At 37.7% G+C, this 25068-nt stretch overlaps 1 protein-coding gene across 4 annotated transcripts in view; it reads left to right on the plus strand.

Moving 5' to 3' along the window:
- Positions 1 to 25068, plus strand: part of bcar1 (BCAR1 scaffold protein, Cas family member) — a 105955-nt gene that overhangs the window by 41471 nt on the left and 39416 nt on the right. Inside the window, exon 1 of one of the 4 annotated variants that reach the window (XM_079824867.1) lies at positions 13234 to 13577. The exons of the other annotated variants lie outside the window; for them this stretch is intronic. Within the exon in view, the coding sequence (XP_079680993.1) occupies positions 13566 to 13577 (12 nt within the window). The 5' untranslated portion in view covers positions 13234 to 13565. Of the gene's footprint in view, positions 1 to 13233; positions 13578 to 25068 lie in introns of those variants that run through there. 4 annotated transcript variants of the gene reach the window in all.

Here is a 25068-nt window from a genome sequence, read left to right on the forward strand (position 1 = left end):
GTCTAAACAGGGCGTGAAAACGGTATGAAACGTGTTTATTTGGCCTCTTGTATTTTTAGACCGAAGCCCAGGCGCCTCTCAAAGTCAAACGGAGGCATAACTGTACTAAATTGGAGAGCAAAGTGTGTGTTTCTGTGTGTATTGCATGCTTTGGCACAAAGCTGAATGACATGTTTGTTTTCCCCTCTCCATTTATCTAACCACCAGCTCAGTGGGTCTGTAATGAGTTATTAGCCACTGGTCAGGCCTTTATTTCCAGCGCTACAGGCAGCATTAGAGTAGGTGCCATATCAGGAAGTGATGGGTCTCTGAGATGATCTCTAAGTTAATGGCACACAGAGCTTTGCAGAGCAGCACAGATAGTGATCTGCTCATTAAAGGCCATTATATCTACTCTTCGACATGCCCAGACACATTTTGGAGTGAATTACAACCAGAGGTTTGTGTACCCTGGGGGTAAGCTTTTTATTTTGAGAACATAAAAGAGATATTACAACTGTAATATCTATATTTTTACTATAATTGTAATTATTATAAATGGTAAAAATTATAATTATAATCGTATTTAACATAAGATTTATATATATATATATATATATATATATATATATATATATATATATATATATATATATATATATATATATATATATATATATATATATATATATATATATATATATATATATATATATACAATTTACTTAAAAACATTTTTTTTAAACAAATATTAGATAAATATTTTATTAATTTAAATACATTTATTTAATTTAATAAATATAAATGAGATAAATATAAACGATAAAGGGATTCCTGAGTTTACTGATGGGTCTGTTGGGGTAAATGCTGCTTTAGAATGTATGTGTCTAATACGCTGAAACTGAGCAAGCTCAAACACGCTTTGTGACCTCTGACCGCACTGCTCGATATCATCATGAGGGAACAAGAGCGCACCCTGTTATCCAACAGGTCTCTTTCTCTCATGCAAAATTGCTTGCTCTGCTGTTAAATGCCTTGTATTTAGGCGATATTTGGCTTTGCCCCGTCACCCGCTGTCCCTTCTAATTTCTCAGTCACATTCCAGACCCTTTGATAAATGGGTGTTGTATTTCACCAGCATGCACAGGGGTCAGCGACCCCACACTGCACTGTACTTCAGCTGGGGTAATGAATGTGCCCCCTGGCCCAGTGGCCGGCTAGAAGGAGAGGTCAGAACAGCCGACCCTGGCACTGCCCTAACCCACCGACAATACCTCAACCCTTGAGACCCAGACACCACGGTGTCTCAAAAAATCTGTCCGTCTCCGTGAGCGTTTGCCCTCTCCTCCTGTGAGCTAAATGAGGTGTGTTAGATTATATGCTGTGGCGGAGAGACAGTCACATGGCCAATCCTTGCTCTCCAGTCTCTCTCACAGATCAATGTGATGTTTATCTGTGGGTCAGTGGAGTTAATAATTTCATCTGACCCGTCTGAACTCTGTAAGCACCACTGCACTGCAGCGGCACTGACATGACTGTCCATGTATTACATGATGCTGCTGTCTAATGGTGTCTGAAGCATGAAACGCTTTCATAATCTCTGTTTTAAAGACACTGACACACTGATTCATGTTCTGAGAATTGAGATCCAGGCGTGATCTTTAAATGCGCTCATGCATGACTCTCTGTTCTCACTGGAGCCTCATCAGTGTCTACTTTGTGTAAGTTATAGGGTGGTGTGGTGTAACGGTTAAAGCTAAGGATTGATAACAAGAAGGTTGGAGGTCCGAACTCTGCAATAAGGGTGTTCCATGAGCTACCATTGTTCCCTTGAAGTTCAAAGCGCTTAATCACAGGATGTTTCAGAGGAATTTCTGAGAGTGGCTTTGGATAGTGCTGTCAGATAGATGAACATTATGGGTTTTCAACAGATATGATACCAATAACTGGAGAGCTGATGGCCGATATCATGCCCATGTATATTATATAGGCTTACACAGTTTAATTATAGCAAATGAGATGCACACAAAACTTCTAAAATTAAAATTTGTTTACAATAAAAATGCAGATAAGCTATCATTTGTCTGACATATCACAAATACAGTAGTGGCCAAAATTGATGTTCGGAAGGGAATGATTTGGAGATTTGTTTTTAATGACCCTAAGTTCAATTAAACAATTAAAATATGGGGAAAATGTGTGTGTGTGTGTGTGTGTATATATATATATATATATATATATATATATATATATATATATATATATATATATATATATATATATATATATATATATATATATATATATATATATATATATATATATATATATATATATATATATATATATATATATATATATATATATATATATATATATATATATATATATGTATACAGGAAAAAGCATACATTGACTACAACATAATCAGTTATTAATATTTTGTTGGTTCTTGTATGCATTCATAATTTCTTTGTTTGACAGCCTGGGCAAAATGATGTCCACACAATTTGGCATGTTTCATAGCTTTATCACAAACAAAACAGTTGACCCAGAAGCACAACTACGAGATATGTTTACAAAATGTTTAATAATTTGAATAAATGGTGAACATTCCTAGGCCGGACATCACTTTTGGCCACTAGACAATACTGCTAGTAATGTAACTTTTCTCAGTGTGTCACTCAAAAGCTATAATGTAGATAGTAAAAAGGCTGTGGATCTGAGATGTGAGTGAATGTGGCAGCGTATGAAATGGAAGGGACTGCAGAACTTGGAGTTGAGAGAAACCAGAGACTGCATTTCAGACCTCATAACTGAACTCTGACCTCTCCCCCTTCATCTCAAGCTATTTTCATTATTAGTTATTTGCTGCTGTGGTTTCGCTCAGCCATCAGTTGTTTCAGCATGTCAAGCCATCTTTTCCCTCAGAATACAAAACAAAGTTACAAGAATACAAGTGAATACAAACTAGAAAATCTAATGTAATTCCTTACAAAATTCCATTTTTGTCCATAATATTTGATGAAGTGATTTGTTTTTTAATGATTGTAAACATATTAACTTTTAATGTGATGCATAATTTATTTCGAAATATTTATACACATAACTGTTCAAAAGATTTGTTTCGAAAGAAATTAATGTTTGCATTAAATTGATCCAAAGTGACAGTAAAGACATTTATAACTGTCCTTGTTACATGTTACATGTCCTTACCATAGTAATAACAGTAAATTAGGCATAATTGCATGCAACTAATCCTCAACCAAACCCTAATGTTACCCTAACCCTATAGTAAGTACATGTAGTTAATCAATATTACTCAGAATTTTTTCTTGAGCAGCAAATGAGCATATTAGAATGCTTTCTGAAGGATCATGTGACACTGAAAACTGGAGAAAATGATGCTGTGGCAGAAATAAATCACATTTAAAACTATATTATAATAGAAAACAGTTCTTTTAAATTCCAATAATATTTCACATTATTACTTTTTTTACTGTGTTTTTGATCAGATAACTGCAACCTTGATGAGCAGAGAAAGAGACTTCTTAATCACAGATATCTCAGTCAACATATGAATTTAGCTTGATTTATTAAAACGTATTAACCTCTTAAGCTCTGGGACCATTTTTGGGATTTCTACCCAAATTGAAAAGCTTCCCATACCCACATACAGTGGTCTAAATTCAAAATGTTGGTGTCATTTTACAGGAAACCCTTTGAAGTTTCATAAACCACTGCTAAAAGTGATGAACATGTAAGTATATGTTGTCTAAGCTGTAATAACCTGTATTTTTTTTTAAAATTTGTTTTGAAAGTGTGTAACTCAGGCCCTGTGAGCTCTAGCACCCTGCAATGTCTGCATGTTGTACGCAAGAATTATTCAAATGGATCTGAAGGAAGGACCCCCCCCCCCCCCCCTTACCAACATACAGTGGTATAAATGCAATATCCCAGTGTCATTGTCAATTCTTTTTTCCAGTGTTTGCTGGAAAAGTGTTTGCTCCATTCAGATTAATTTGAATAAATCTTGCATACATGATCCACACAATAATCTTTTTCCAGTATTTTCTGGAATTTAGTGGAAACAGCCCAAACTGTCTGCAGGGTGCTAGAGCTCACGGGGCCTGAGTTACACACTTTTAAAAGTGAATTTATAACCAACTCAGACAACATATACTTACATGTTTATCACTTAGAGCAGTGTTTTATGTAACTTCAAATCCAAATCCAGGTGAAAATATACCAGAGTAATTTAGTGTAAATAAGTTACTTTGTGTAAAACAAATGCCAAAAAAGTGATGCATATCACAGAAAGTAGAGACTCTTAGCTTTCAAATGGTACCATATATGAGGTCAGAGCTCCTCCACAGACATTTAAAGTTGAAAGTATATACATGTTGATGTCATTCCGGACCCTGTCCGCAGAGTTTAAGTGTGATAGAGTATTTATAATCTTAATAAAAAATGTACTTTAAAAAATGGCCACCCTTTTCATGACTTTTTCACCCTAGTATACCTCAATGTATCATTGAAAATCTATATTTGACAGTAAAGAGTGGCATGAAGACTAATCAGATGAAATTAGACAGGAGTCGGATAGCAGAGAGACTGGTAATGAGATTACATTAGATGGCAGTTACTGATGGCCTGTCAGCTCTGGCTGTGGTGGTCTTATCTCAACATTTCCTCGAGACCTCCGCTTATTGCCTTATCCAGACACCTGGGACCCAGAGACTCAGTTTCTCACACTGACTCGCTCATTTTCAAGGGCAGAGAGCGAAGTCTTGGATACACGTGGCCATGCATACACACACTCACACACATTCAGTGAAACGCAGTAGACTAGAAATAAACGAATGAAGCAGTGTATCAGGCAATTGAGTTTATCTCAAATGTTTCTCATTCCCCACAGATAGCTTCAAACAGCTGCTGCGTTCTGATTATAACTGCGTTTTGTTCTTTTTTGGAAGCACATTTCCGAAAGTGGGAAATTGCAGTGATTCGTAATGAACCTTTCAGACAGTGAAGCTATTTGTAAGAGAGCGTAATAACACAGTTAATGTCTGGGAAGAGTGTTACCTCACAATTCTCCAGACAGATCGTTTAACAGGAGGAGCATAATTAAAGCTGTTGTTGTGGAGACCCTTATTCACTTCGGTTGCATGTTTGAGGTGAGGTTCAAACAGAACGGGCTACTTGGAGAAACCCAGCCCATGGGAAAACGGTCCCCTTCCTGGAAGTGATGGTCGGAGAGAGTGGCGTTCTGCTAGGGTTAGCACCACATTCCTGCATTCCACTGAGAGGGGGAGGGGAGGCCGGCTAATACTGCGTCTGTGTCCGTCTGAAGGAGACTCGTAGGATTGTTTGGAGGTCTTTAGTGTCTCACGGCGTGTGTTTGCGTGTCTGTGTCTATGCATATCGGATGGGTCTCTCTTTTCATAGTTGTTTTAGTCACTCTCTTTCTGCTGAGAATGCTGCAGTTCTCACTTGATTAATGGATTAGTGTGTCTGAGTTGACTGTTTGCTAAGTCATACATAAATTCCATTAAAGCAGTCCTCTAGGTAAAAATGATTCACAAAGGAAATAATGTTCTTGATGATTTTTAGGAGCATTGTAAAGGTTCAGATTAGGGTTAGTCTGTTAACTTCATGTAAAAACAATAGAAGCCAATGGTATGTTCTCATTTAGATTGATAGGTAAATGTAGACACAAAACGGTGCTAAACATCCCGAAAACCAAAGGATGAAAGATTCTGTAAGTCGAAGTGGAAGTATATTTTCACCTAAAATGGGAAAAATATCAAAACATCAGACAAGTCACATTTCCAAAAAAACTAGAAATATATAAAATAGTCATTTGGAGGAAAGGGAGACACAGTAAGCTTATTATTTAGCTTGTCAATAGACACGTGTGATGAACATTATTATTTTATTGGCTGATTTATTACTAATTATATTTTGAATTTTTTATTATTTTCATGTATTTTTTTCTTTTTTATTCCTTTTTATTACATTTTTTAATTTTTTTACATTGATTTCTTTTATCTGTATTTATTTACTACATAATATTTATTTTCTATGCTGTTTTGTTACTGTACGTATAAGTATACACTTCAGCAATATTGTAAATGTTAACTCAATATTATTAATTACTTTTTTTACTTTTTACTTTTTTATTTATTTTTATTTAATTTTTTTCACTTACAATTTTTTTTGACATTGTCCTCTTTCCCCCCTTTATTTCATTTATCTCTTCGTTTACTGAATCATATTTCTTTTCTATGCTGTCTATTTTGTTACTGTACGTACTGTATACACTAAATGTAAAAGGCTTTGGGAGAGAGAGCACTTTCCAATGGGATCCAGAAACCAGAGAGCATCAAAAAATAAAAAAGATTAAAATGAAAAATCAAATCAGCACTATCTAATTAACCAGCGGGCGCCCAGGTTCATTTATTGTTCTCCTCAATCTCTCCCCTCCTTTTATAATGTGTGTGTGTGTGGTGGGAGAGTAAAGGAGGAGGTGCTGATTGGAAGGCTCGCTGCGTTTTTGAGACTGTTTGAAGCAAACACACACACACACACGCTCACACAGATTGTGAGTAATATCCCCAGCACTCCTTGATTATGCTCAACTCTACTTAATGCCATTTACTTCCTGCCACATTAATGTTAATCTTTTTATTGCAGTGAGGCTGAGAAAAGTGAGCTAGTCGTCTAGTGCTGATGTTGTTCTGTGTGTGTGTGTGCTTATTTTGCTTGCTTTGCACACGCCATAAGTCTCATCCTTGCAACTTTAGATTAAAAGAGAGGAAGACTGATTCACTTTGTGGTTTTTAATCATCTTAAAGTATTACCATGACTGATAAGAGGACACATAATAATGAGAACTCAAATCTGAAAATAAACAAATATAATTATCTATGGAAATTCAATTTCTGATCAACTCTGTTACTCCTGCTGTGTGTTAAGCGTGTAAAATAAGGCTGTGACTTAGATTGTGATTGATTTTCATAGGGGCTAGGTCTTGTTTTTTCCTGTTCTATACAAATACAGACGCTTATCCTCCGTTTGTGGATAAGGGAAGACCACAAACACTCCAGAGGGGATTTTGGAAAGCTGCCTGTCCGCCGCTTACTGCATCTGCTGCAGTGTCCTGTAGGACAAATCATTGTCATTTTTGTGTAGTACATGCTTATTTAGACCTGTGCTTTGAAGCGAGTGTGTGTGTGTTTTCACGTGAGTGTGTGGCTGAGGATTTTCTCTCTCCTTCGTCATAAGTAGTTAAAAGACTTTGGTGACAGACTGCGCAGCGGGCCTGACAGTCCCAACAAAGAAAGGAACTCTTTATTCCTTTGTCCTTCAAAGCTGCATGAATATTGCTGTTGGCCAGGGGGCCGGATGTCTCAATACAAGGATGTGCATTGTTTTTTTCTCAGAGCAGAGACTAGAGCAGTGCATCATGGGCAGGATGCTGCTGCCGCTGCTGTTGTTTTCAGGAGCTGCATTAGCAATTCTTGATGATGTGGCACCAAAGAATTAAGCTCCCAATACAGCCTTCATTCAGACACAGGAAATGCTTCGAGTGTTTCTCTCGACTTTGACAGTGATCTTGGGGATTATTTTAGCCAGACTTTTCAAAGAATTCATCATAACAAGCCATAAAGATGTCAAATGTCACTGCCATATTGTGGTCATGTCACGGTATCTGTTGGGTTCAGATTATTGGAGAAGGGAAGCAACACTTGTTGATCAGAGAGGCTAAAACTTTTGAAAAAAATAAAATGTTTAATCTGTTTTTTTTTTTAAACTGATGCTTGTAGGTTTTCATGGGGGCGGAGGCAAAATATTCTATTCAATTGGGAATATACAATTTATCAGTATCATATTGGTTATAAGACAATATAATATTTTTCTGAATTTATGTAACGCAGTTCGTTATTATGGGAAGAAGGAGGCGGGAACTGGCAAACATTCAAAGCCTTACATAAATAAATACAAAATGAAAGTAAAGCAGGCAGCCCGGCTGCCGCACACACATAAACAAAACGGCCCTTGGCCTCTTGCCACAATATACTTTATATACTTTTTTTTACATTTAGTTTAGCCTACATTTTCCATCATTGGACACTCACTTTAAGTTATTCTTTAAAAACTCTAAATGAATATATATTTTTCATACTGCACATTGTAATGTTGTGATACCTAAGTTCACTTAGCATTTAAAACAATAGTTTGTGGTGTTTTATTTTTCATTCATTTAGAAAACAGTTGTATACAATTTATTGGCCATTTATCAGTTACCATTCATACCTTGAAAATAATTACTGGCCAGAATTTTAGTGTTGGTGCATCCTTACTTTAAAAACAAAATGAAAACCGTTCATTTAAAATGAGTTGGTTATTTCAAAAAGATGGGAATGTGTGGCATCTACCAATTAAAAACAGTAAAGCAAAGGTTAAGTTCCAACTAATGTCAAAATAACACCCATTTGTGTTATGTCAGACCCAATGAGGAACATTGAATACAAAAACAAACAGTTAAAATGTTATACATTTGTATGTTATATCATTTTATATTTATAATAATAGTAAAAAAAACTTAAGATAATATAGTGTGTCATTCCTACAGACCTATCACCAGCGCAAACCCTCTTTTGCTGTTAAAAAACAGGATTTCAGGATTTATTAAAGACACGCAGTGAAAAATTTGCTCTGAAAAGGTGTGAACAGGGTTATTTTTAGCTCTATTTTTATAGCTCCAACCCTGATCAAACCATAGACCATAAAAGAAATGGACACAGCACAGAAATGGATACAAGGTAATGGAGCCTTTTATACATTGTCGTGTTTCTTTAAAAATAAACAATGGACAAATTGAGTCTTTAAATGCCTCAGATGTAAAGTTATTTGCTGTCAAAGTGATAAGGGCAATGGGATGCTAACAGCAGCTGATGGCTTGGTAAGCAATGGCTGCCCCTATGGAAGGTACGCTTTCTGGGTGCTGGATTACCCCCTTGGATCAAACTCACCTACCTGTGATTTTCTAATGATCCTGAAGACATTGATTAGCATGTTCATGTGTGTTTGATCAGTATTAGAGCTAAACTCTGCAGGAAAGTGGATCTTGTGGGCCAGATTTGAGGATCCCTGCCTTATTGCATATGCGTTTGTAGGAGTTTCCCTTTCAGACGCAAAATGAATGGGAGGAGATTATTTAATATAAAATGAATCATGCAAGGTGATTTGCTAAGGTTGCACTAGTCAATTTACTGGTGTTTGCGCCATTACTTACCTCCCAAAAAAGCACGTCTTAACCCAGACTCTAATTTGCGCAGCTCTTGGTAGATTGCATTGGTCATTATGGAAATGATCCGGCTGTATCTGTGTTCTTTAATTTGCATGTCGTCAGTAGATTACGTACAGAACTTTCCACTCCCATCTGCTCTTTTTTGGAATTGCACTCTCGCTAATTTGCCCTTTTTTAGTAAATCTGGCTCCTAGTGTTTGAAATTCTACTCTACGCTTCCAACAATGAAATTCTACTCTTGAAGCTTGGTTCTATTAAATAAATCATCCTGTTATTTTGAGATATATCCTAGTTCACCTTCTCACCAGAATTTTCCAGCAGATTCTTCTGGAATTTAGAGGACCGGTGAGGAGAAATCCTGATGGAGATGTTTTACTTCTTGGAACGGTTCAGAGAGTTGGAGACCTCGATCCCGAGGGAAATGGGATTTCCATTTTCACATTATCTGACCCACATCTGTATCTCTAAATGCTTGGTCTGTTCTGGGGTGGCCGGGTCCTGGACTTGGCTGAGTCTTTCTTGCCAGATTGCCCTGAATCTCATGACACGCGCGGCATGCGGGGGGTTACAGAGGTCACGGGGCAGCGGTTCCAGGGCCGAAACGCTGCCAGATGAACAACATTGTGCGTAGGTGTGACAGCCTGACCAAACCGAGACCGGGCCGCTCTGACACAATGGACCTACTGTTGCACACTCACTGAGCCATAATACTCTCCAACAGAGGCTAAGGTAGGGAAGACGTCACGCATATATTCTAGTTAATGAATATTTTATACAGAACGATTTCAATCTTTTCACAAAAGGGTGCCGCGGTCTGTTACAAACAGCAAAGATTGTCTCATTTTCACCTCTCCAGTGCTTTCTGACAGCCAGTTAGACCTCTCACCTCCAGACGAGCATTGCCCAACACCCGCCTCTTTCTGATATATAACAGGATTGTGATTAGTTGGCGCTGATGGAGGGGGCTTATTAGCTGAAGAGCGTGAGGGGGTGGGGGCGCTAATTGAATTGATGTCTGATGTGATAGCCTAATCTTTATGGTGACAAAATCCATGCACACTTGCTAATTTCAATGACAGCTCTGATGTCACTCAGGCTTAGCTGACGGAAATAAATAACAAACATCCCAGAGAACGTTAGACGGAGAGAATGTCGTCTCAACCATCGAAATCCATCTTGCGTAGCAGACGCCCCGTAGTGCGAGATAAAGTGCTGCTCGATTGTCATGGAGACCAGACACGGCACCTTGTGGCCTGAGAAGACAACCACTGCGTGAAGATAAGGGCTTCAAATTCTAATGCACTTTCAATTAGGGAGAATCTTGCTGATTTGACACCAGTTGTCCAGTGTAATTCATGGCCCCAGATTCATGGGCTTCAGGGGATTGTAGTCGTTTAGGTATGGGGTGGGTTGTTAGGGGGGATACTGTGTCTCAATTCCCACTCTGCCTCTCTAGAATGTGAATTGGTATATTGAGCATGAATTTGGGTACTAAAAAGAGCTTTGATATGCTGAACACTGGGACACCGATGATGACTCAATTACCTGCGACACAATTACAAGGTCAGGCACTGGTTTGATATCGCTATGTCATACTTCTTTGTTCCTTTGTTGTACCTATTCAAACCTGCAGTGGCATTATGAAATATGTGCTTGTCTTGCATTGTTTTATTATTAAGCAAGATAATGTACATGCACTACCGTTCAAAAGTTTGGGGTCAGTAAGATTTAAAAAAGAAGAAGATTACGAAATGAATGCTTTTATTCAGCAAGGATGCATTCAATTGATCAAAATGTCAGTAAAGACAAAAATTTGTCTTTACAATATCATTTTACAAAAGATTAGAAATGCTGTTCTTTTGAACTTTCTACTCATCAAAGGATCCGGAATTTTTTTTTATCAAGGTTTCCACAAAAATATGAACGAATCAGAATATTAGAATGATTTCTAAAGGATAATGTGACACTGAAGACTGGGGTAATGATGCTGAAAATTCAGCTTTGTCATCACAGGAATAAATGACATTTTAAAATATATTCAAATAGAAAACATTTATTTTAAATTGTAATAATATTTCACAATATTACAGTTTTTACTGTATTTTTGAAGAGACTTCTTTCATAAGCATTACTGACCTCATACTTTTCAACTGTATTGTACATAATGGACATTAAAGAAAATGTAATAATGTATGACAAAAAAAAAAAAAAAAAACTGAATAATATATCAGCATTTTTCCTCCATACATTAACAATGAAAGTTAATGGGGCCCAAAATGGCTTTGTACCTAATTGACATTTATTTTTGGGGGGAAAAATATTTCAAAATAATTAAAAATAGAAAAATTTGATTCCACAGAATAAATAAAGTCCTTCAGGTTTGGAATGACATGGAGCCATGTGTACATAAGCAAATGATTATAGAATGTAATTTTTGTTGGGAGAATTATCCCTTTAAAGACAGAAAAAAACATATTCTCGTCTCTTTTTCATACATCTCTTTGTATATTTACATGATTATTTCCAGTAAATCAAAATTGTGAGCATTTGCTGCCTTTTTCTGACTTTAACAGTGCATTCTGGGAAATTCTAGTGGACATTTTAAGTGCACTGGAATGATTTTGACAATGGGATAACTGCAGAAATTGCCTAGCTAGTGCTTTTAAGGGAGTTCATCTGAAAATGAATCATCATTTACTCCTATCCTCATGTCGTTCCAAACCTGTATAACTGTCTTTCTTCCTCCAAACAGAAAAAGACACACAGGATTTTTAAGCATATATCCCAAATTGAAAGGGTAGCCTCTACTAAATTTTCTCCACAGGGTAATCTATCAAATCATCTATCAACAAGTGATACTACATGACTGGCTTCTGGTCAAAATGAGAGAATATTCTCTGGCAGGACGGACAGGGTTTTGGAGGTCTGCAGGTTTCTCCTACCTCACTGACCTCTCTCCTGACCTCAGCGTCAGCCGACGATGTCAGTTTGAGGACAGCACGCCTCTCTTCGGTCACCTCTGTTACATTCCAGCTTTTAGGAAGGAACGGTGACTTACTTTATGCCTTGCTTACATCTAAGGACTGGACTTTCTATCTGTTATTTGTAAATTGCAAAAGACAGTCCTTTAGGACATGCAGCTTTTGCCTGTTTACCACATTGATTTAAATGTGGATTCCAATTTGACCCCCTGACCTGGTCACTCCCTCACGGGAGAATTGGACAATGATGTCATGCTTTGAAATTCCTGGTGAATTTTGAACACAATAGCAGACAGGAATGGATTAGCCTAGCTTATTTACTTAACTAATGGTCATTATTTAAATTCATTTAGTTTTCAGGATGATTTTGAATTTATTATTATAGTATTACATTAAAATGTTTCTTTTATTTTATTGCATTTTATGTCTTTTATATGGGAAAAATAGACTAAGTGTCTTTTCCCAATAATTTGTACGGCATCAATTAATTGAATTTAGAGTTTTAACTAATTTAAGTTTTGCTTCAGCAATATGTTATCTCTATCTACCCAGTCTTTCCTTTTTTAATTGATGGTGATTTAATAATTCAGGTCAGATATATACTGAAAATAAGTGGTTAAACATTTCAAAACACTGCAAATGTCAGTGGAGTTTAGCTTTTTGTCTCCTGTTGAAGTAGAGAAGAAGGGTTGTGTGAGGGGATTTACTTCTAGAACAAAAGGACAAGCAACAAAAACAGCAGAAAAGGGAACGTTTGAGGCTGAAGGAAAGGGTCTAGACAAAGCTGTGTGTTTGTGTGCGAGGGGTACAGCGGATGGCCAAAAAAATGTCTGTGTCTTTCTCAGGTCTACAGAGAGGTTCACTAAACATTCCTCACAGGCAGGGGGAGGAAGAGGGCAAGGCTCATTAACATAAGAACAGAGTCCTAGCCAATCAGCAGCAGGGAGAGGGAATGTCAGGTTTGAGAAGGAACTGGGAGGGTGTCAGGTTACCCTATGCATTCTTCCCTCCTCCTTTTGCCAGAGAGGGAGGGAGAGAAAGAGCACAGGACGGACACCGAGAGAGCGAGCGAGTTCAAGACAGAGAAGTATATGGGACCATCTCATTCTTGCCCTCTGACATCACGGAATTGGAGTATGTGTTAGGAGCTGCCCGGACTTTCTGCCCGTCGGAGACGCAGAGAGATTTGACAAAGAGCTGGACGGTCCGAGGGTGGTTTCACCGGGGGTCAAATCTCAGGCAGTTGAGTGCTGTCTGGAGTCCCAGAGACTCACACAGCGGGGCTGAAAATGAATTATCTGGTGAGTGTGTTTGCTGTTCTCATTGTTGTGTGAACGCTTTAAGTTGGTTATGCTAAATGCCCTCGGGTAGTATATCCAGAGTGGATGGGAAAGTGTAGTCATAGTGGACAGAAGAAAAACAAGAGTCGCATGTAACTTTTTCTACTTGATCTTAAGACTTTTTGTCCTATTAACATTTTATATTTTTAAGGAGCAACAGATCAGAACAAGTAGGCTATCAGCTTAAAAAGCTCTGAAAAGAGGCAACAATAATTGCTTTAGCACTTCACACAGAGACCATCAGAATATATCGGCACCATCTGAGGTTTTTAAAAATGGCTTTTCTTGAGGAGCAGTGAGTTTTGAAAGCTTAGGAGAGACTGTGAGAAAGCAGGCGTAACGGAGAATGAAGGGAAGGAAAAGGAGCCCTGCCGCTGTGAGCTTCTCTGCTGACTCAGGAGAAAGCTGAAAGATTAAGGTTTTATGGAAAGGAGCAGGGGAAAGAAGGAGGGAGAAAGGAAAAAAGAGAGGGAGAGAAGAACAGCATGAAGCGACTGGCCGAAGCATCAGTTCCTTGCCATTGTTTGAAAGTATTGGCGCTCGTTCAGCTTGTAAGAGTTTGGAATGACACAGTGCTTTGGTATTTGGACGTGAGAGTTGGGCTGTACTGTATTTCCGTCTGTGAGGAATCTGGACGCTTGAATTCACCCCCTGCAGAGGCTGGGATATTCCCCGGCCATAGAAATGGACCTTGAAATGGTTGCGGTCAATTATTACTGCACTGAATATCAGATTGTGAATTGAAAGCAGATGATAACTGGGTTTTTAAGAAGTTTGAAGTACGAGTATGAATTTTATTTTATTGCATTTTTATTGTTTTATATCCTGTGGAAGCCAGACAGTAGATATTGGTTCCTCCTGGGTTGGTCCATGATGAAGGTGGGGAGCTACGTACTCTTGTGAGTGGGCTTGAGATCGCTTTTGAGTGGAGGTAACCAGGCTGAATCACTTGCTAAGTTAAGAATGTTGAGTCATGTTGTGTTAGGGATCTTTAAATAAAAAAAAGACCCCTTTTTCAGAAGACAGCTGAGTAACCTGAGTCCATCTCCGCCTGTATTGCCTCCCTGACTCAACCCGGACTCACCCTCCGGCTCTGGAGTTTGAGAGGGAGGAATTCCCCACCCTCTCCTGGGGGGTCTGACGGACAGGACCTGCTCCTCATCCTCATTATCCTTATAATCATACACACATGAATGTCAGCATCAATAACCCCTTTGGTAGCATCACGCATGTGATGCCTAAGTATTGTGGTCCAAAGTAATTCAAGCACTACAGGAAAACATATACAGCCATTTAACCAAGGTGGGATCAGAACAAAACAGGTTGCCAGGTGTGACCTTTGATCAATACTAGAATGAAGGAGTGCTTTGATTCCTAAAATTTCTTCAACTATGCTTTCCCTTCTGAAAAAGATCCACTTAAACCGACTGGTTTGATTGTCTTAAATGGTTTGAGCTGGAATTAGCTGGTTTAAGCTGGTCCTCCAGTCTGACCAAGCTGGTGTTTAGCGGGGAAAGTACCTAAAACCATTTACAGACATTTGACCAAGGTGGGATCAGAATAAAACAGGTTGCCAGGTGTGACCTTTGATCAATACCAGAATGAAGTGCTTTGATTCAAATTTGAGGCATGACATTCGGCTATATTCATATGTCATATCCACTAACCAAATGATAGCATATTTGCTGTTAGGTTAGTTAATGGTTTCCAGTTAGACACAGATTAAACCATCTTAAAAAGAGAATGGCAGCATTTTATATAAAATATGATGATTTTTATGCCTAAAACAGTCATAGAATCTCTTCAAAGGAAATCTGATTTATTTAATGTCTCAGATGTTTCTCCTAAATGTCTTTTGAAATAACTGAAACAGCTGCTGTCATACTGTATAAAGCTATACAATTCGCATAACAAAGCTTAATAATTTGGTCCTGGGAGAGTATGTTGAAATCTCTGACTGTTCATTCCAGTTTCCAAATCTGAGCACAGTTTTGATCCTTTCTGGGTTATATTAGAACTTCAATAATTTGCTCTCCCTTCTGAAAAAGATCCACATAAACCAACTGGTTTGCTTGTCTTAAATGGTTTAAGCTGGTCTTCTGGTTTTTAGCTAGGAAAGTTCCTAAAACCAGCCAACAGACCATCCTGACCAGGCTCTAAGTCCAGCAAACCAGCTTAGGAAGGTTTTTTTTCAGCAAGGTTTAACCACATTTCTGTCTAAGAGAAGCAGTTGCGACATTTAAGAGAATTATTTGTGATTTTTCTTTCCTATGGGTCTTTTTATTGTGCTGACCGTCCTCTCATTGAACATGGGCAGCAGATATTGTTAGCTGCCAGAGTTTAAAGTGAATATGATTCTTTGTTTCTCCCTTGAGCATGAGAAATAACCTACAATAGCTTATTTCAAAGACTTAGAACTCTTGAAAGAGACAAGGGTTTCCAATACAATCATTTTTCCAATACACTTTGTGTAGTCGTACACATTCCATGTGAGAGCTCCCCTTCCTGTCTTTGTATCTCAGGCCTCCATGAGTTTATGGCCTCGTCTCTGTTATTGAACTTGTGGAATGACTGTTTGAGGTCGCAGTGACGCTCTGCGCTGGAAAGGAATAATCGTGTTCTATTGAAGTCTGTCATTTTTGGATTTATTCTTTGGCATAGGCAGGATTCTGGACATGTTTGTGCAGTGATGAAGGTCCTTCGCTCAGGGTGAAGAGAAAAGAGAGTTTATAGCACATGCTGCAGTCCTTATGAAAATTCCCCGTGTCCTTGTTACACTCACGTTTATCTCTTTTTGACCGTCCCAGCTCTGTAAATCACGGCGTAAAGATCAGCACATCGGCATTGTGTTGCCGTGGAAAAACATTGGCAGTAAACCAACACTCAGTCATAGCCTGTAGCTACAAGAAGCTGTTTTTTAAAGAGGGTGTTGCAACCTCTCCCTGCCAGGAAAGGAGGGGCAGAGGAGGTGTCTTTGTTTTTTTCCAGTCAACACGAGGGAAATGGATGGTGAATGCTAAGTTCACGTAGGAGTGTAGTTGTGTTTCTGGGATGAGTTGTGTGTTTTTAGGATTTGGGTGCGATCGTGTGATTTTTGAGTATGACAGTGGTGTCTGCATATCTGAGTGTTGACTGTACGGAGGACATAAAATTAAAAAAGTGTACAATATGGAAGTGTGACTGTGTGTTGTGAGGTGGGCTGAAGGTATGGAGTGTGGGCTAATATCTCTGTTAAGTAGAAGCTGTGGAATGTTTCAGGAATGAAAGGATGGGTCTTGTCTTGCATTGAGAATGCTACAAACACATTGACAGAGCTATCTAAATGTGACATACCATAGATTTCTATTATAGTACAGTATGGTAATTATTTTATAAATAAATGCTGCTCTTTTGAACCTCTTTTCCCCCACAAAAAAAAAACTTAAAAACATGTTTTCAACATTCATAATAATAAGACATGTTTCTTGAGCACCAAATCAGCATATTAGAATGATTTCTGAATGATCATGTGACACTGAAGGCTGAAGTTATGATGGTAAACTTTTGCCATCACAGGAATAAATTACATGTTAAAATATATTATTTATGTTTACTATATATTTAATATTTTATATATATATATATATATATTAAATATACATATATATTTATATATATATATATATATATATATATATATATATATATATATATATATATATATATATATATATACTTAATTTGTTTAAAATAAAGTATTTTTAATCAAATAAATCTAGTCTTGGCAGTATAAGAGACATAACAAAACATATTGTGTGTGTATATATAGGCTATAATAAGTTATCAATTATTTTGTCTGAGGACATATAAATCCATATTACTCCAAACTGATGTTGTAAACTATGACTGCATCATCTGTTATTGTCTGTTTTTTGCTTAGGTACACTAAAAAACTAAGGATTAATTATTTGCCTCTGCCTTTGCTCTTTTCCTCTGCAGGCCTGTTGTTAATGCTCAAGTCTGGTCTTGTCTGTTGTAAACTCACCTATATAGTGAAAATAGAGCAGGCCACTGGCCCACTGTTTGTCTCTGCCATCAACCTTCTGTTATTGTCTTCCTTTCTGTCGAGATTTTCAGGTCCCTTCCTGCAAACAGAGCAGGAGTGTGCCCCATTTACGTTGTATACTTCCAACATGATTTAATCTTTTAGAAGAGACATTCATCCAGTTGATATACATCTACGAAATCTGTTCAGGAGAAACAAACACTTTAAAGAGATCATCTAAAACTGAAAATTCTGTGGTCATTTACGTACCAGTTTCTGAGACCGAAATTAAGAAGGGTTTAATAAATGATGACAGCATTATTAGTCGGTCTATTTCTTTGTGACTTTCTTTCCATGTGTGTGTCTGTGTGTCATACATGACTGACACAGCTGATAGCGGCAAACGTCCAAACACACGTCTGGCTGTCTGAGTCATATCTCTGGGTCTCAGCTCTGATGACTATCGCTACTGTCTGATACAGCGTCTGCTCCTTGTGTATATGTCTGAAAATGTGTCTACAACAGCTTACCGTTTCTATATTCACCCACCTTATAATTACTCCAGCCAACCTGCTACTTATGCAACCAGTAAGCCCCTCAAAATAACAACCCGACCACAGAATAACACCCAAGGCTGAGACGCTATATAGATGGGAACATTTAGAAACCTCTTACTGTGTTGACTATATCCTATGTTCTGGCTGCTCAGTTCAGATAAAATGTCTAGCTTTGGTTCTTGTTTGGTCAGGCTCAGGTGTCTTATGTGAATATGTGCGACAGAGACGGCCTTGTTTTGTCTGCAGCGCCCATCTGTTTTTTAAACCAATAAAAACTTTTGATGAGGTAGGGAACGTTTTCTCCCAGAGCTCAGGAGGTGGAGGTGTGATGAGAATAGACCCGAGACAGATGAGACTCTATCTTCAATTTGTTGCGAACGAAAACCAGGCCATGAGGGACAGAAGTACAGCCTGTTCAATATGTCAGACTGTACCTGAATGTCGATCATTCACTCAAGAAACGTGGAAAGATTTTTAGTGTTTCAGTTGAACAATCAATGCTCAGGTGCACAGCTTATCTTCAGTTTATGATCGGGCCGCCTGCGCTGATATCAAAATTATGGCTGTTAAGTTTTATCTATAGTTGTTTTATCTATAGTATGTATTTTTTTATATATTTAATTATTGTCATATTATGGCCGATAACTTATAATGTCTGACATTTTAATAAAAAAATAAAAAAATCAAGTGAAATTAGGCATCACAACATTATGATGTTCAGTATAAAATAAATGTTGAGATTTGCTAAAGATTACATTTAACTGTTATTAAATTAAAATATTAATTTACATTAACATTCCAATATTGATGCATATACAATAAATAAAAAAACTCTATAATCAGTGTTATTCTCGTATTGTATGTAAATATGTAAATACTATTGTTGTATATTTTGAATTAGCTTTTATTTTCCTTTTTAATTTAAATTGTACTAATTTTGTACTTTTGTCATTTTTTATATTTTTATTATAATACTAAATAACTTAAAAAATAAATGTTTTAGTATTAGTTTTAGTACTTCAACTTCAACTTATTTATTTCAGTTAGTAGCCTAATTATATATATATGTGTATGTTTAATTTTTTCATCTTATTTTATTTGAGCTTTAATTCAGTGACCAAAAATGATTTTTAGTAGTTTTAGTTAATAATAACAACACTGTGGCAACCATTATGGCTATATTGTGCATTTCCTAGTTTACAACAACTCCTGTTCATGAGATGATCTATAGCTTTATGTTTTTGAGGAGTGTTGTAGAGGTGTTCGTAAATTGTCCTTGAAGCTAATGAGCTCACACACACTCACAATAACAAACAAAAAAACACTACCTGCCCCCACCTTGCTAACTTTACTAGTGTTTGTCCCATGGGGTCATGCAGAGGCACCAGACAAAAGCTTTTCGACCCCACCCCCCACAACAATACAAACACACACACACACACACACACTCATTGACCTGTCTGTACAGAGCGCGCTCCAGCAGCTGCCACATTACCTCCTGTTCAGTTGCTCTGTCTGAATGAAGCACTCAGCCCCTTCCTTCCTTCCCGCTCTCACAGGTCCACATCCCTCTTTCCTCTCCTCTCCATCCTGTGGAATTCTCTTTCATTCTAAAATTTTTTCCTCTTTCTCAGTCACTTTTAGCCCCATATATTAAAAGATAGTTCACCTAAAAATTAAAGTTGTTATCATTTACTCACCTTCATGTCAGTCTAATTATTGCTGCTTCAAACAGAATGCAAAAGCACAATAAAACAAGTCACATGGAGCTTTTATGGTGCTTTTTGACAATTCTAGTCCTCATTCACGTATATTATATTGAAAAGTGACCAGGATATTCTTTAAAAATTCACTTTTGAAAGTCAAACGCGTGAGTAAATGATAATTTTTGAGTGAACAGTCCCTTTAACACGTGGCCTACAAAATGCTCTCGCGCTTATGACCCTTTTAAATGCAAATGGGGGAACGTTTCGTCCTTTGGATGATGAGTTTCCTTTTCTTCTCCATTCTCTTTCTCCATCTCTTTCATCCATTCTCTCTGACTTTTTTTTCCCAGAGATAATAAAGTTTAGCATCAGTCTCTGTCTGCTCTAGCCACAGGGAAAGTGTTTGACCTGGACATTTCCATGGTGATGATCGCCAGCGAGAAATGAATAATCCACTCATCTTATACAAGCCTCTTGTATAAGTACTTTTCCTCTACAAGCTTAAATGTTGTCCAGAAACTGGCTTACAGTAGCGTGACAGTAACTCAGATATTGTCAAAACAATGAAACTTATCCAGGAAATGTTTTTTTTCCAAAAAGTTGCATTGTAGTGTTTTAAAATGTTGGTTTGTTAATAAATTATTCACTGAATTATTTGAGTCATTTATGCCATATTTTATGTGGCAAAATTGCTAAACGCTATTGTTTTTTACCAGTGTTGGGTATAATACATTGCTATATTGTGAGTTACATAATCAGATTACTTTTTTCAAGTAGCTAGTAAAGTTGCACATTAACTATTATTAATTTGTGTTCACATCACTCAAATACGGAGAAACTGGCAGCCAGGCGACACACAAGTGATCGATTCCGAGTGGCAACATACACACATTCTAGCAGCACGGTAGTCGGTGGAGGGAAACTCCCCATACCCCTTCGTTCGAAGTGTGGTCCTGAAAAATACTTTCCCATTTATTGACTGACTCCTCTCCTGTCCTAGCCTGACGATGTCATACTCAATTCTAGTCAGAATATGAGTCTGATATTTCTCCGTTGGGCTGTGATTATGGGGTGTGTTTCAACCAAACCAGGAAAGACCTCAATTGGATAGACCTACAACCAATCAGAGCAACGGAGCGACGCATAATGTTAGTTGTCAAACGTCAACATAACTCAACTGCACACAGTGTTGCCAAGTCTGCGGTTTTGCCGCGGGTTGTTTTTCCATGTCCGCGGGTTGAAGCGACCCCAATTATGTGATATTTAGACCCAGGAACCCAGTTAACCCTGCCAAAAAAACACATATTTTACCCCCCAAATGCCATTTTTTCCCCGCGGAAAGCTATAGGGCTTGTTTTGGGCTAGTTTTGAGTAGCAATTTGGCGGGTTTTGTTGTGAAAACTTGTCAACCCTGTGCACGCACGCTGGAAGAAGTGAGTGTAAACAATGTTTGCCGGTGTTGTAAAAAAGAATTTGTAATAAAGAAGGATACATAGAGTACTTACCAACACCATCATCATTTCTGAGAGAAAGAGTAAAGGTGAATGCACATACGAACAAGTTCTCCGTTAAGGATTAGAACAAATTCAACCCAAGCGCCTTTGGTGATGTGGATGCTTACGTTACTGTTTATCATCTGTCCGTCATCATTTAAAGCCCGCCCTGACAATTTGATTGGTCCGAACAGCTTCTGTTCGGGCATAGTTATTCCACAACGGATCAAGTCCAGACCGAACTTCCCGAAATAAAATGTTGTGGGCGGGGCTAAGTTCGGGTGGCATCCAGGCTACTCCTGTCCCCTTGTTGAAAGAAAACGGGAGTAGCAGGAGTACTTTCCATAAAAAGTAACTGAGTAACTCAATTAGTTACTTTTTTAGGGAGTAACACAATATTGTAACACATTACCTTTAAAAATAATTTGTAATACTGTTCGTCACTATGTTTTTGACTTTTTAATGTTAAGATGATTAATGATTAAATTATAAAAATTATATATATATATATATATAGCCTACTATATATAATGTATGTACTATATATAAGTTACTACAGTGATATTGCTAATACAATGAAAATAATAGACAACATACCACGTGGAGTTTGATTCAGAAATCATTGACTCTTATGAGAAGTTTCTTTGAATGAATCAGGCAGAAATACTTTTGTCGCAGAAATATTTTTTGCTTACAAACGTTTTTTTTTCTTTCACAAGTTTAGTTTGACTGTAGCTTAACTGCTTTTAGTGATAAATAGCTAAAGAATTTTCAAAGCAGCTTCCAATTACTGCTTGATAAATGCTGATGTACACCAGAAAACACCCTTGAGAAACCAACTAATTTTCTGTTGTTGTTTAATGCACGGCACTTTAACGTTTTACTTTATAATTGATGGAGATGGAAGGTGCGATTTATCCTGGGCTGTGAAGATGCTAATAGATCCATTGATCAATAGTCAAATATCCCCATCCCTGTTATTTTCCTTCATTTATCCTCCTGCTGTTGCCTTAAAGCTCATGTGCTTGTGTTCTCCTGTGTACATTTTCAACAAATGAGAAAACATTCACTGTCACAGAGTCATCGACTCGCCCTTACATATAAACCCCTGTGAATCACTCCCTAAACATCCAGTCCTGATCGACAGACAGAGAGAGAGGGAATTGTGGAGAAGTGGGAGAGGGACAGAAAGAGACAGACAGAGAGGCTTGGCATGCTTTCTATAATGAAGGCAAAGTTCAACAGCTCATGATGTCATCAGTCCTCCAGAGTCTTTTTGCTTGGCAGGAAAATATTCTCGTGAAAAAGAGAGGTGAATAGCCCAGAAAGCATACAGCACTCCTTTTCTACTGCAATTTGCTTCTGCTTTTCAAAGGCAGAGCAGGCAAGTGAGATAAGACGGGAGAAGAAAGACAAAGACATCACAGAAAAGTCTTTTCTGAAGCTTTTTATCCAATTGCAGCAACAATGTCAATCACCTAATTAATTTATTCGTTATTGTCAGCACATTCAGGCAGGATGTAACACTATCCCATTTGTGAAGGAGGAATGGCATCAAGCTCCAGCATTTTTGTCAGTACATATTCATTTTACTTTACTAGTAAACACTACTTTTGGATAATTCAGTTGAATTACATACTGAATTTCATAATATTCTTTATGTTTGGACCTTCATGGATGCAAGCCAAAGGACATGATTATTCATAGCTAATCGACATGGTTTTAATATGAATGTGGTAAATTGTGACATTGCTTGCCAACCTGTAAACAACTAAACTCTGCTTTGCGTTGTGCCTAGCAACACCCTGCATTGTTCTTTCCTGTATTGACATAATTTCCTATTGAAGCAGGAAGCGTAGACATTTTTTTAAGGCTTTAGTTTGCTTGTTGCTGGTATTATGCATTTGATTGTACGAAAATCTGCGGAGTGCAGCATCAGCCATCCATATATTATAATATATTTTATTAAGATACTGTAATATATCTTTGCTGTTGTATTAGAAGAGAAAACATTTTAAATTATTCTATCTGAAGTAAATGTCGTCAATTTTGGAGTAAGTAAATGTATGGCTTTAAAGCTTACACGTACTAAAAGATTTCATGGCCAAGTTCCTCATTTTGACTTTTTTAGTACACTTCTCTGTATTGTTGCATTACTCCACATTACTCTTATTTAAATAATATGAAGTAGTTCTGATTACTGCACATATCTATATACTCTCTGTAGCAAAACTGACACAGTCCTCCTGTTGCTCATACTGCTCAGTCCAAGTCAGAATGTCTCGTTCCTTTGCAAAGAATGGCTTAAACTGCCTGTATGGAGAGAAAATAAGCCCATGGAGTTAAAGAGCTCTCTCAGCTGGTCTGAGTGCTTCTCATTATTTTGGCATTGTGTGTGAGAGTGTGTGAATGGATAGAGGAGGCTGTGGAGGTATGCACGCATGCTTTTGTGCATGTACAATCACGCATTCCTCCGTCTATGCGTGCATCAGTGCTCTGTGTGTGTATGCGTGTGCCAGCACTACATGGTGACATCTCAACCAGCTGCTCGCAGGCAGTAAAGCCTCTCGGGCGCTATTGTGTCCAGCCTCGGTGTCCTCCGGCTTTAAGGGAGACACTGCAGGGACTGTCCCTCACCCGGGCAGCACAGGCAGGGCATTCATCTGTCATATATGCCCTACGTGAGCCTCTCCTCTCTCTCCTCCAGCTCCGAGCACAGAGACACCATTCATCAGAGCACTGCCACTCTCCACACAAGACCTTTAAAACACACAGGGAGGGATTCACGCGGAATGAATTGCGCCCGCTGATAGCGTTGTTTCTTTGCTGTCTACGTTGTTTTGCCACAGAACGACGCAAGCAAGACTAAAAATTTGGCACTAAATGCAATTTGTATGGCACATTTCTAGATATTGTGGGCACTGAGTTTCTAGTGTGTACAGAGGTGCATAATTAGCATTATACCACAGGGATCCGAAAGGAAGACATAGCTGCAGGCTTTGACTGCATCCCATTTTACATCACCTACTATCCTAGATATTATGTTAAAAACAGAAGGTCAAAAGTGCTCAGATAATGTACTATGTCCACAGAGTTTTCCAAATTTGTGATATCAGGTTTTCTGATGTTCCAAAGGCATAATCTCTGACTACATTCTCAAAAATACATTTTTACATCAACAGTGAAGTACATGAAAGTTTGGGGTTGGTAAGGTTTGTTAATGTTTTTTCTCTTGTGCTCACCAAAAATACAGTAGAAAATACAGTAATGTATTCCTGTAATGGCAAAGCTAAATGTTGAGCCTCATTACTCCAGTCTTCGCATTGTCCTTCAGAAATCATTCTAATATGTTGATTTGGTGCTCAAGAAACATTTCTTCTTATTATATTTGTTGAAAACAGTTGTTCTGCTTAATGTGTCGATTTGCCGTTAAAAAAAAACTTTACAGTAAATGTGACTCTGGACCACAAGCAATAGCAATAGCCAACAATACATTGTATGGGTCAAAATTATCGATTTTTCTTTATTGCCAAAAATCATTAGGATATTAAGTAAAGATCATGTTCCATAAAGATATTTTGTAAATTTCCTACTGTAAATAAATCAAAAATGTATTAGTAATAGTAATATGGTTGCCATTGACTTCATTTGGACAACTTTAAAGGCGATTTT

Source organism: Gobio gobio, assembly GCF_949357685.1.
Source record: "Gobio gobio genome assembly, chromosome: 9".
Taxonomy (NCBI): domain Eukaryota; kingdom Metazoa; phylum Chordata; class Actinopteri; order Cypriniformes; family Gobionidae; genus Gobio; species Gobio gobio.